This window comes from Lemur catta, chromosome 4 (assembly GCF_020740605.2).
Source record: "Lemur catta isolate mLemCat1 chromosome 4, mLemCat1.pri, whole genome shotgun sequence".
Classification (NCBI taxonomy): domain Eukaryota; kingdom Metazoa; phylum Chordata; class Mammalia; order Primates; family Lemuridae; genus Lemur; species Lemur catta.
In genome coordinates, this window is record NC_059131.1 from 21906396 (window position 1) to 21920468 (window position 14073).

The 14073-nt window shown below is 46.1% G+C and overlaps 1 protein-coding gene across 1 annotated transcript in view; it reads right to left on the bottom strand.

Annotated features, from left to right (window-relative positions):
- Positions 1 to 3415, bottom strand: part of ALK (ALK receptor tyrosine kinase) — a 632376-nt gene extending 628961 nt beyond the window's left edge. Inside the window, exon 1 of the mRNA XM_045549323.1 lies at positions 1814 to 3415. Coding sequence (XP_045405279.1) covers positions 1814 to 2486 — 673 coding nt within the window. The 5' untranslated portion in view covers positions 2487 to 3415. The remainder of the gene's footprint in view (positions 1 to 1813) is intronic.
- Positions 3416 to 14073: the final 10658 nt, after the last annotated feature.

Consider the following 14073-nt stretch of genomic DNA (forward strand, 5'->3'; position numbering starts at 1 on the left):
TTGCCTGTCACCAACATCAACAGACAACAGCTGATATAGGCTGCTGGGTTCTATGGTCATTTGACAAGAGGTGATGGGGAAGCTCCAAAGATGCTCATAGACATGAAACTGGAAGAAAATCTTCATTTCCAGAGAAATCATTTTTGTGTCTATTACAGAAACATTGGGCACTAAAACAGAATGTTGCATGTATAAACCACAGAAGCCAAGATGACATTAAAGCCCAGCTGTTCATTACAAAAGAATCTTCGGTGGGACAACAGTATCAGTTTCCCATCTTAGTTCACTGGAGGCATTATCAAACTCATCAGTGCCTCTTACAATGAACTATACAAATTGCAGATTGCATGTCATTTTAGGTGCAAATGCCACTAATGCTAGTGCTGAAATTTGCATCCACACTTTGTTTTCCTTGGGGATAACATACTAGTATGTCTTCTGTGCAATGACTGGGGAACCTCAGCTTCTGAATATCCCCTGCTGCATGAGAATACTGGGTGTGTGGGGGAGCATGTGTGTGTGTGAGTGTGTGTTGAGACAAGCAGGGGAGATACTTGTAGCTCTACAATAGGCCCTTTTCAATGCTTTCCATCCAATTAATACTAGACATTAGTAACCAGTGGAGCATAAGAACTTCATTTATTTCTGATGATGAGAATGATAGAAAAGAAGCTGGGTTTGCTCAATGGAATTAGTGTGGGCTTTTAAAAAGCCTGATTTCTTTTCTGTGCTTTTCTCATTCATTTACATTGTGTGTTTTATTCGCAAGTCTTTTCCCAGTTGTTTTACAAGAAAAACATTCATTCAAAACCACCTGGTTTTCCAGTCAAAAGATACTCTGAGAAGAGTTAGAAGTAAGTGCCTACACACACCCTCCCAACTCAATGACTATGGGAAGAAATGAGGGAGTAAATGAGACAGAAATCTCATTTTTAGGAGTCTCCAGCAGAGAGATCTGCAGTGAAACAAGCCTGCCAGAGACTATCATCAAGAGCTGCTGCTGCAGACATTCAAGCTAAGAATTAGAGGGGAACAAAGGAGGGGGAAGGTGAAGAAATGCGGGGAAACCAACTATTGTTTCCCTCTGGTTTCATGGTGACTCCCCCAAAGCAAGACCATCTTGTCAACTTTCCTCCCTCCATACCTCCCTCCTGTTCCTGGCTCCTTTTCCTCTGGGGCTCTCCCAACAACATCTAAGAGAAAGAATGAGAGTATGAGAGTGCATAGCAAACTGGAGTGGGTGTGGGGGTAGCAGAATGAATTACTAAAGAAGACACAATCCCTGGGCAAGCCAACCTTTGACAGGAGGACAGTTGGGTAAGATTCAATAACATGAAAAGAAATTGTATATTCCCTGAGGAAGTGTACATTTCCCAAAATCTGTGGTGGCCAGGAAGAGAAACAATGGGGAAAGAAGCAGGACAATACTTTTGAGGTTTAGTACTAAGCTTGGAATCTAGAAGTAAAAGGGGCATTTCAACCATCCCGGGCCCAGGAAGAAGAGCATCCAATTTTGGCTTGAATGATGTATAAGTTCATAAAAGAAGGCATTCCGCTAAGAGCAGGAAACTTTTCTCCCAACTTCGTTGCTAAAGAAGAAGGCAGGCCCGTAGGGAGTGACTGTGTTCATGGGAGAAAATAAGAAACTATGGTTTAACTTAGGAAGGAGGTTTGCGGAAGGAGGTGAGAGGGCTAAGAAACAGAAGCTGAGGTTTGGGGAAGTGGGATGGGGTTAGAGGTGGTTTAATAATCGTTGCAGATTGATGTGACTAAAAAACGCAAATCCGGACACGCTCAGGAGGTAGCTGCTCACCGGTCCCGACGATCTGGAAGAGAAGACGAGGCTGGGAGGCGCGGATCGCTGTGGACAGCCGTCCCTCTCTGCCCACTTCCGACGCCTTCTTTTCGGGCATTAGGCGGATCCTCAGCCGCCCTTCGCCGTGATGAATCCACCAGCTGAACAGCTCGCTGAGGTTGAACTGGAGCAGCCCGGCAGCTGGCTCCTCTGGGGGCCCAACACAACCCTCCAGGATCGCCTCCTCTCCCAGCTCCAGCACCAGCTGCTTGGCGCGCCGGAGCTTGCGCACCGAGCCGCCCTTCAGCACCCTGGACAGCGTGCGGGCCTCGGCCGGAGCTGGCGAGCCGGAGCCCGCGGTCCCGGAGACCCCAGGCGGCGGCCCCAGCAGCCTGAGCAGCGGGGCGCAGTCGAGAGCCAGAGAACCGAGAGCCTCGGGTCGGCCAGCCCTCGACTCCGAGGGCGACGGCGGCAGCAGCAGGTCCCGGGCGTAGACTCGGAAGAGCGAAGGCACCACGAAGTCCACCGCCAGACTCTTCCTCTGCAGGCGCGAGTAGCTGAGCGGCTCCCGGGGCTGCAGCGCTGGCCCCACAGCCGGCGAGCCTGCGCGCGGGCCAGTCTCAGTTCCCGAGCCCAGGGCTGCGGTTGAAAGCAGCGGCAGCAGCCGCCACAGGAACACAGCGGCTTCCATCCCCACCAGAAGAGGCTGTTTATACTAGTGTCCGACTCTGCCCGGCCCAGCCTCGCCCTTCACTTTCCCCAAATGGGAAGAGGCTTCAGGCAGTCCTTGGTCCTGAACGGCTCCTTGCACCTGATCTCCGGAGAATGTGCATGCACGCGATTCTCTGGCTGTCCCCAACTGGGAAGAGGCAGGCAGGGGTCTGAATGAAACGGAGCTGGAAGCCCAGGGGCGAGTCCAGAGACCCTGTAGCACCCGGGTTCAACAGCTGGAACCCAGTGCCTCTCGCTCGCCACCGAGCGCCGCGCCCCTGTCTGCAGCTCACTGCGTTCTGAATGAGGAACTACTGTGGTTGAAGGGAGGTGGCAGTGGGTCCTCTCCTGCCCCCGGTCGGAGCTGGCATCTGTCCTCTCCTGGGGCGGGCTCCAATCCTCTGCAACTTTCGGGCTGAGAACGGTGGCTCCGAGCGGGTGCCTGCTGTCCTGCCTGACCCCGTGCTCCTTTCGGTCGCCCCGAGCTCTTCTCCCTAGTCAGCGCGGGAGTCGAGAGCGGCTGCTGCTGCCTGGCGCACCCTCCAACGAACCTCGGCTGCGAGAAGTCCCCGGACTGCCCCGGCCGCCCAACTTCTGGGTGCAAATCCGAACCTCAGCTGCCGCCGCCGCGCAAGTTTACAGCGCTCTTGCCTCGCCCGCGTCTTGGCTTTTCTGAGTTCGCCGGCACCAGCGCGGCCCGGAGGCGGCCGCGGAGCAAATGCGTTCAGGGCAGGGGCGCCCGAAAGCTGGCTGCCTTCGCCTCACCCACCCGCAGCTCCCGCGGCTTTGGGTGGCCAGCCAAAGGACGCCCGGGAGGAGCCTCGATGCCTCGTGGCCCTCCGGACAGCGGCGGCGGGAGGTGCCAGCTGTCACCGCCGCTGCAGCCCCCGGAGCCGCTGGATAGCATCTGCCCGGGCGCCCGCCACTTGCAGCTGGCCGAGCCGCGAGCGCGCGCCGGGAGGGGGCGGGCCCGGTAGGGGGCGGGGCCCGCGAGCCAACTCCGCGCAGCTGCCCAGCCCACGCAGGCCCGGCCCGTCCCGCCCCGCCCGCACCCGCCAGCCAATGGCGCGGCGAGGCTGGCTCTTATGCAAATCTGCAGAGGCCTCGGCATTCATTGAGAAAAGCACAGAGCCCTCTGTGCCCGCCCTCAGCGCCTTTGCTTCTCTCTCCTTCCTTCCCCTTCTCCAGATTCCCTGCCCTATTTCTCTGCTGTGAACAGGAGCATGTTTTGGACAAACGGGAGAACTGGGAGAGGCCTTTGCAATCCAGCACTCTGCATAATTATGCATGTGAGAGATTAAACGGGTCCGACTTTGGAAAAACAGGTTCCGGAACAAAACTGGAGGCTAGGGAAAATGGGAGGAGGGGGGCGACAGCGCGCCATCGCCAGGTCCGAGGACAGCTTGGACCAGGGCCCTGAGGCGGGGTCTTCTCCGACCCTTCCCCTGTTTGAACGCCTTCCTGGGAGCCCGGTGGTCACTCCATCCACACAGGGGCGCCTTGGCCTGGCAGAGTTGTTCTTCGGCTACCACAAGTGCATTTCAGACCCCTGTCAGTCACCCCGTTCTCTCAGAATGGTGTCTGAACATGTGCCACCTCCTCTAGTCTCTGCAAGGTTAGAATTTTTAATGCCAGTTTTACAGATAAGGAAGCTGGGTTGCAGAGAATTGAATTGAGTTTTCCAGGGTCACACAGTCCTCCTCGACTCCCAAGCCCTTACTCATGTACTCTTGAACCACTGCACTGCCTTAGCCCTCCACGAAGAACAGGAAAAGGGCTGGGGACCCTGTGGCCTCAAGGCCACATCTGACCCCCCAGATCCCCAAGTGCGGCCCCTAGACTGAATCCAAACTTCACAGAACAAATCCCCTCATAAAAGGGTTTGTTCTGTAAAAGTTGGGTTGAGCCAAAAGGTCGCACCCAAGGATCCAGAAGGCCACATGTGGCTCCAAGGCCGCAGGTTCCCCACCCCTCTAAGGAGGAAGGATGGGACACTCTTGCTCACGGCCTTGAGAGTGAGGGTGCAGAACCCCGGGGCATTTTTCACTCACCTGTGAAGCAAGGGCTATACCTCTCACTTTCCTTCCATCTCTCAAGCTGCCAACACAGAACTCAGATAACAAGTGGTACACTAGACCCACAGACAAAACTACAGTCTTTGCCTCACACAAGTCCCTCAATTCCTTCTCAAAGGTTGATTGTCTGCCAGGGCTAAGAATAAGGCAAGATCCTCTCTTGAGGAGCTCAAGCCTGGCAGGTAGCAGAGCAGTTTGCTCATAGGATCAGAGCACAGTGTCCAGTTGGATCTCCCTCAGGGAGTTCCTGAGGGCTGCAGTAAATTGCCTACCGTCCCCCCGGAGGTGGTAGCCAAGTGAAACCTCTGCTCTCCCAAGGGCTGGGCTCTTTCCAGCATGTGGCATTGCCTTTGGCAAGTGGAAGACCTAATAACAAAGAAATATCGATTCTCAGAATGACTTGCTTCCGGCTCTGTATTTGGCAATTCACTTAATTTGACAGGCATCTGGCCTCTCCCTGGAACTCAGACCGGATACACTGCCTTTACAAGTTTCAGGGAAAAGAATTATCTCACCCAAGGAGAAGAAAAGATGCTCCTATCTTGGTGGAGGAAAGGAGAAAAAGAAAGAAAAGAGAAAGGAAAATGTATGGTATGGAGGTTAATACTTTCCCAGTATATACACATATAGGTTTGGATTTTCATCAGGTTTTTCTGGTGTGCACACTGGTAGAAGAATATTTTTCTATTTGAAATATTAAAAAGACCAAAATGCCAGCTCTTATACTCCCTACTCCATCCCTATTTCTCTATATAATTCTTGTCCAAAGGCAAATTGACTCCAGTAATTTGTCAATAGCTGGGAATCGGCTGCTGCAATCAATGGACGCTAGGGGGCTGCAGAGACTTGAAACTTCACAGGAGCCGCTAGGATTTCACCTTCTTCCCGATAATGTCCCCGCCCATAGTTTTTGCACCTCAAGGACACAGGGGTCTCAGTTAATTCTCATGCTTCTATAAACTCTCTCAAACTTCTCCCAGTGAAGAATAAGTGCCTTTCCCTATAGATTAAATCACACTAAATCACAAAAATGTTGTTCCTTTTTGGTTAGCTAATTTTTTAAAAGGGGGCAGGAATGAATATTGATAGTTTATATTTATTGCTAGTCTACCAGGCGCTATATATATGCATCCGTAGACTGTGTGTGTGTGTGTGTGTATCACATCACACAATGGCCTTTAGGGGAAAAGTATATATTTATTATTTCCATTACAGAGACAAAACAGCTAAGGCTCAGAGAGGCTAACTAATCTGCCCACAGTCAAACAGCAAGTAAATAACAGAGTTGGAAATTCAAACCAGTGCTTCTTTTCCTCCAAAATTTACACATCCCACTGGGACAAATTAAGCCTTTTCCTCATGCCACAATTTGAATTGTTACTACTCTATCCCATAAAGAAAGTATATTAGTCAAGGTAGCTAGTTTATATTTTAATAATAACAACCAAAAAAAAAAAAACCCCAAATCTAAGTAACTGAGAAACAATGAAATAGATTCTCCTCATAGTCCACGTCCATTTCAGGTGAGCAGAGACCCCTGATCATCATAGTCACTTAGGCATCCAGGCTGATGAGGCAGCCACTCTTGTGAACTTGGAGACTCTTGTACCAACAAGTAAATACTCTAGTCTGGGAATGGCCCAGGTCAACTTCCACTCACAACTCTGATTGGAAAGATTCACTTGGTCCCACCCTATCTTGAAAGAGTGCAGGGTGGAGAGTCAGAAATAGCTAGCAAACAGCCTTATTGACTCCCAAAGAAGAGGAAGACCTGAAAGTGTTGTACCAGATGTCTTAGACTGGGAAGGGTCCAGAAGACCAGAGTTACCCAGAGGAAAAATGACCTTAAGTCCTCAAGGATCCACAGTCAAGCTGGGGAGCCCCACCACCCTCAGACAGCACAGCTTCCCTCAATATGCTTCCAGTCAGTGCCTACATCATCACGGAAACAACGAGCACATTCCCCCCTGCTCAGCGTAACAGGCGGCACAGAAGCAGAAAAAGCCTTTCCCAGACACCAAAGAGTGGCAGCTCTCACCTGGAAACTGTAAACAACCTCTCATCTACAGAAGAGAGGGGAACAACAAGAGAGATAAAAGCAAACTGTGTCTAGCACCGTGCATCTTACAGCAATCCCTGTGTTTGCACAAGCACAGTACATTAGGGAGGAAGGGTGGAAGCTATTACTGCAGCTAACCTGTGCTGGTCTCATTGCCTGCTGTGCTCCTAATGTGTTCCTCCTAATGTGTTCAGCCAAAAAGGCTGAACAAGATGAAAGAAAAACTTTTTTGGGTAATTTGGTTATCAATATAGCCATCTTGAACAGCCTTTTAAAGGTCTCCAATCCAATGCACACTATCTTTCCATTTAGTTCTCTCCAACTTTCTGCCAGGACAGGTTAGTGCCCTGGTCTGTGAATTCTAGTGGCATCAAGAAGGCTTTGGTGTCTCAGAGCTTACTTGTGTCTATGTGATGGATCAGATCGACCATAGGCAAGTCAATCTCTGAGCAATAGATTATATCCCATTGACCCACTCCAGTCCTCTTAATGATCAGATAAAAAACAGTTCCCATTAGCCAGTCTTATCTGTCACTTTGCTGTCATGCCTGGGCATCTGTCCCTGCCTTCCTTTCTTATCCAGACCCTACAATGACTGAACCTCTCGGACTGGGCCCTACCCTGGTTCAGAGACCAATCTCAGCTCCACTTAAGAAGAATCAGGCAGCTCAGCATTAACTCACTCTCATATTAATCCCTCTCTCACTTTGAATCCTATTTCTAATAAACTGAATGAATCCTATTTTGTCTTGACTCTGTGACCAGGTGGCGTCTTCTCCCTAATTTCTTAAAGGGCTATTTCTTAGCCTTGTTCTTATAGGATCACTCCCCTAGGCAGTACCCTTCTCTGAAGTCTGTCATCCACTGTTCGGCTTCCCCACGGTCAATCCCTTGTCAGTCCAGCTGTGTGTACATTAGGTCCCAGTCCTTGCTCCCAGAGTTATAATCCAGGGATGCCCATCTTTCCTTCCTTTTCCCCTTCTTTGTATTATGCCCACCACCAAGGAGAGCATTATAAATTCCCATGGATCCCAGGCCAGGGCCATGGGTGCTTAGATCAGAGGTGAACACCTGACTCCAGGGAAGGCCATCCCTAGGCGAGGTTGAACCAATCAGTTTTTCTTTCCAAAATTTGAACTAGGAAGCCCATGGACTGTGTGGAGCTGACGTTTGAGTCATGTTAATAGTGGAGCACCAAAATACTCCCTTTTCTGATAACTGATGGTTTTCATCAGATCAATGATCTTACAGTGAACACCTCACCTTTTGAGCAAATTTAGGATGGACTTTGCTCCTAACAAGTCAAACAGACAAGCTTGGACTTGTCTTTTCCCCTCCCTGCTCCTTCCTGGAACAGACTCCCAGCATAGGCCCTATCTAAACACTTATTCTAAGTCCAGTGGGTATCTGACCCCCAGCACCTGCCCACCCTGATATCTAGGGCTGGCCGTGTCCATGCCACTTTGACAGGACCCCAGAGTCCTCTGCTGTCCCTCCTCGCTGATTGTGAACCGAGTACCCAGGAAGATTTGACCAGCATTGAGGAAACCTAGGTCCACAGTGATCATATTGTCAGATCCATCAATCTGGACAAGTGGTTTGATATGACTTCTGGGTATAGCATGTTTCCATATATGAGGCAATTTGGGAGAAGTGGCTTGGATGCTACCATGTCAATATTTTGTAGGTATTTTGAAGCTTTATAGGAAATAAAGTTGCATCATGGTTGAGCCAAAGCATCCAGGATTCAAGGTTATAATACCAGTGGCCAATACTTGGGCCCCTGGCCCATGGGAGAGCAGTCCTGTTAACAGGAAGAACCATTTAGTTCCAGGAGGGAAGAGCCTCCTTTGTGCCTCTTCCCCCCTTCCAGGTCCCAAATCCTGCCTGATGGCTCCTGGTGGCTTAGCAGCCTCAGTATGGCCCAGATAACCAGTCCCCACCGTGCAAAACAGACCCTCAAATCTTCCACCAGTCCAGGATGTCTGGCCCTGGCATAATAATAGTCAAGCTCTGGAGCCTTACTCATTACTTTGAAAAGCCATGTCCACTGGTGTTAACCAGCCTCAAAAATAGCCTCACCTCCTTATATGTGCACCCTCGTGCATTGCCTTCCCACATGGACTAGGGCTAACCAGTGTCACCAACAGGATATGTGGAAATGAGAGTGTATGACTTCTGAGTTTGATCATAAAAGACATTGTAGCTCTCTTGGAAGCCTGGGGGAAGCCGGCTGCCATGTTCTAAGGATACTCAAGAAGCCCTGTGGAGAGGTCCCTAGGGTGAGGACTAAAGGACTCCTGCCAATAGCCAGCCTGCACTCGCCAGGCATGTGAACAAGCCACCTTGGAAGTGATCCCCCAGCCCCAGTCAAGCCCTCAAATGCCCATAGCCTCAGCTTGTATCTTGACTATAACTTCATAAGAGATCCTGATCCAGAACCACACAGCTAGGTCAAATCCTTGACTCACATAACCTGGGAAGTAATAAGCGTTTATTGTTATTTTAGGTTGCTAAGTTTGGGATTAATTTGTTTTGCAGCAATAGATAATGAATACACCACTTTTTCAAATTCACCAGGTTCCTTTGTGCCTGTTTCCCCAGCCAAGCCATGCCATTGCAGGACAAACTGCCACAGCTGGTGCCACATGTGCCCAAACATCCACCAAGATAGGATTCGTCACCACAGGCTACAGCCAGAGGCAGGACACCTCCTCAGAAACATGTCACTGTTCCATTAGCACCTGCAGCAGAAGCTACACATTCCCTCGCAACCCCAGCCCTGGGAAGAAATCCTTCCATTCTTTTCTTTTATAGCATTTTCTTTCTGATTATAAAGGTGATACATATTAATTCTAGGAAATTTGGAAAATTCAGGGATATGTTTAAAAAGAAGTTTAAATAACTCACATTTTTACCTCCCAAAATAAATGACTCAAAATTTTGTTTTATTTCCTTCCAGTATTGTTTTAAATTAGTGTAATTTGGTTCATGCAAAGTTATATCCTGTGCTATTTTTTTAACTTAACAGTATATTATGAGAATTTTCCCATATCACAAAACATTATAGGGATTTATGATTTTTAATAGCTGCATAGAATTATAATGTATAGATGTACCATAATTTGTTTAACCAATCTCTATTTTTGGACATGTGGGTTTTTTCCAAGTCTTTGCTATTATAAATAATGCTGCAACAAATATTCATGCACATCAATCTTTGTCCATGACTCTAATTAATTCTATAGCTCATAAATCTCAGTTTGCATTACAATTCATTTTTTTAGATCCCTGTTTCTTTTTAAAAAATGTAATCACGAACACATGCTTAGAATTGAAAAGTTACAAAAGGTTATGCAGTGAAAAGTACATCTTTCTCCCACCAGGGTCCTTGGTCCTCCAAGTTAATTTCTCCAGAGATAATAATTGTTACCCATTCTGGGTATTCTTGCAGAACTCTTCTATGCATATATAATCACATATGTATAGGTCAGCTGTTCTCAAAGCGTGGTTTATGAACCCTTGGGGTCCTCAAGACCCTTTCAGGGAGCCCATAAGGTCAAAACTACATTTATAATAATACCAAATCATTATTCACTTGCTTTACTTTTACTTTCTCAGAGGTGTAGAGTTTTCCAGAGGCCACATGATGTGTGATGATATCATCACTTTGATAGTTAATGGAATGTGTGCTTGTGTATTCTTAGGTTTTCTAGAATTTTCTAAGATAATCTCTTTAGGATCCTCAATAATTTTTAAGAGCATAAAGGCTTCCTGAGACCAAAATGTTTGAGATCTGCTGGCACAGATCATAAAACACACACACACACACACACACACACACACACACAAATTAGTTGCATGCCATATGTATTCTGTAGCTTTTTACACATATAACACTATATGTTTTAAATTATTTTATTTTAGCACCTATAAAACTGTGGGTTTTTTAAGTGGCTGTATTTTATGGTTGTTCCACATGTATTCAACCATCTCTCATTGATGAAATTTAAGTTTTGTTTTAAAAAAATCTTTGCTGCTGTTATTACTATTCTATAACAATATATGTTGCACAGAATAACCTTGTATGCTCTTCATTTTGTACAAATGCAGGTATATTTCTATGATAAATTCGTAGTAGTTGAATTGCTGGCTCAAGGGTTATGCACATTTAAAATAGGTACTGCCAAATTGCCTTCCACAGGGAGTATATCCATTTTTATACCCACATAAACAAGAGTGATAATTTCCTCACATTTTCACCATCACAGTGTGTTATCAGATTTTTGATAACTAAAATCTGATAGTTAAAAATATGGTAACCCATTGTACTATAAGTTTCATTTCTTTTATGGTGAGTAGATTAAGCATATTTTCCTATTTTAAACAGTCTTTTGTCTCATCTTTTCTGGTGTCTGCTTATGTACTTTGCCAATTGTCTTTCGATTTGCTGATTTTGTTCCCATTGATTAGTAGGATTTCTTTATATATTAAGGAAAGTAACACATTTCTGTCTTTTTCCTTTTGATTGTTTTATCTCACCATGCAAAAGAAATTTTGCAACTATCAAATTAATGATTTTTTATGGCTTCTGGGTTATATCTAAGTTACACACATATATATGATAGTTTGAAATTTATCCTATTTGTTTTTCTATTATTTTTGTGGATTTTTATTTTTGATCTTTTTAATCCATTTGGAATTAGATTAGAATCCAGCTTTATTTTTTTATTTTCTTCCTACATGGGATTCACTGTCACAACACTATTTCATGTTAATAAAAAGCCTTTTACCCACTGATAATAAATGCCACCTTTATCAGAAAATAGTGTGTTCCTGTATTTAGATCTTTTTTCTGGTTTCTCCATTCTGTTACATGGATCCATCTATGACCCACTCTCCAGCCACACACCATTTACAGCATTACAGCTTTATAATAGGTAGAAAGCTGTCCCCTCCTCCCTGTTATCTGTCCTTTTCAACATTTACCTATATATTCTTGTTCCTTTATTTTGACATATGAATTTTTAGAACTGATTCAACTAGTTAAAAAAAATCCTGTTGCTTTATTTGAGATCACTTCAAATCTACAAATTAACACAGGGCAATCTGCCATCTTTACAATGTTGAGTTTTTCTTTCCAAGAACACAGGAGGTCTTTTTTTTACAATGTTCTTAAGCAGCATTTGATAATTTTTTCATATAGGTCTTATATATTTCTTGTAAAGTTTATTCCTGTTCTTTCTTTTGCTATTGTAAATGGGATTTTTTTCTTTTAAATATATTTTCTGACTGGTTATTGCTATTATGTTAAACGACTATTGATTTTCCTATATTCATTTTGTATTCAGTCTTCTTACTGAATACCCTTATTGTTTGCAATAGTTTTTCAGTTGATCATCTTGGATTTTCCAAGTATATAACTATATTACCAGCAAACAAGAAAAGGTTTGCTTCTTTCTTTCTGAGTTTTATACCTCTTCTTTTTCTCTTATCAAAGTTCATTGACTAGCTTTTCCAAAACAAGTCAAATCATAGTGAGGGTAGTATAGAATCTTGTATTATTCCTGACGTTATGGGAATGATTCTAGTATCTCACCATTAGGCTTAATACTGGAATTTGCCTTGAGAAATATATCTTTTTATTGAATTACAACTCTCACATTTCTAAACCCCATGTTCCCATCACAGATTCAGATCCCCCAATCAGTCACTGGGGCCCCCATGCTGTACCTGCCAGCAATATGGATAATTATATACATCTCAAAATGGAGGGATGAGTTTGTTGCCTCGAATTAGGTGTGAAACCCTAGCCTGAGGACCAGGATAAGGTATTTTTAAATATTTTCTTCTAAAAGGGATTACCAAAAAGTAAGTACTACATAAATTTCAGGTTAGGGCTGCTGAGTGAAAAGTTACTATTACGGCCTGACTAGTTTTCAAGAAACGTTCAATGAGAGGAGACAGTGCCTACAAAGTCTTCAAACCCAAGCCTGTCCTTACACCATTGCTTTATCTGAGCTCTCTTGCTCTCCTAAGACCCCTAAGGCCTTGCCTGCTTCTGACTCACAAAGCATAGCTGAGCCCTGGGCCCAGAATCATTTCAGACACACTCTCCAGCCTGACCCACACCAGCTAATGCTGCCCCTCTGATGGCTGTAAAACCACACTTCATAGTTTCCCAATGACCATAAAAGCCTGGAATGTTTGCTTAAAACTTTAGGGTTCTGGGCTCCCCAACAACTGCTGATGCCTATGCGCACCTTCACTTGAGAAGCATAGCCTCATGGTTCCACCAGTGTTGTAGCACCTGCTAAAAGGATGCAGAAGGTCCAACCCCTCTTCCTCAACTCTTCTAGGTACAGGTTAAATCATCAGGCAGTCCCTAGAACTATTTAAGTATTCTGTGACCACCCTAAAGGGGACAAACACTATTTCTAAACTATTTTGGCTCAGAATCTCCAATGATGCCCATGCATTTATGGGAAGGTAGAGACATACCCAAACCATCCCTGGGTAGACTCTAGTGGATATTCTTAAGGAAGTGGATAAGACGTGTCTGTCAAACCTAGAACTAGCAAGGTAACCTTAGAAACTTCTTTAGAGAAATCAGTCTTTACAGGGATGGGCCATGAGATCCTATGACAACAAGATCTTTCCAGCCATAAGGAGCATGTACCTAAGACTGGCTCTGTACTCCTGAATCCATGGGGCAACCCTGCTTCTGGTTCCACAGTGTCTCAGAAACCATGCTTGCTCCCGAACCAAGGCTAACAGGAGCCCTGACGGCACCTACTGAATCCCTGGTTACATGGGACACTGGCTGTGAGCTCCCATTTTTGTGGGAGAGGGTTGCCCTGTACCCATGTCTGCCCTGTCTCTGCTCCCTCCTTTCCTCCACAGCCTGGTGATGCTGAGCAGGTCTCACCTGCAAGCTCACCTGAGTTACAGCCACAGGTAAGGACAAGCAGCCCTGGAGATGAACAACCATGTTTACAAATGGTCTACTGCTCACACGCACAGTCAAAGCCACTTTGGAAAGTGGCCTGAGAATGCCGAGGAGATCCACAGGCAGCCTCCTGTGGCTGCTGTCAAGGGTGGTGTGAAGTGGCAGAACTGCTGAACTGCTTTTAAATCGGCCTTTAAGTAAAAGAGTAAAGGGGCTCAGCCCATTACGGAACCCTCACTCAGAAGCTGTCCCACTGACATGCCTCCCGGGGTGCTCAGGGACGTGGCTAATGAGCCTCCAGCACTGCTGCCAGTGACTTCACCGCAAGTTACACCACATCAAGGTGAGTTTGCAGAGAAATGAAGGCACTCCTGGCCCATAGAGGATGCCCATCTGGTGAGTTTAGCTTCTATCTCCAGGAGCACAACATAATGAAGGAGGCTCCTTGGAGGAAAGCAAAGCATTTTTCCAGTCTGTCTCTCAG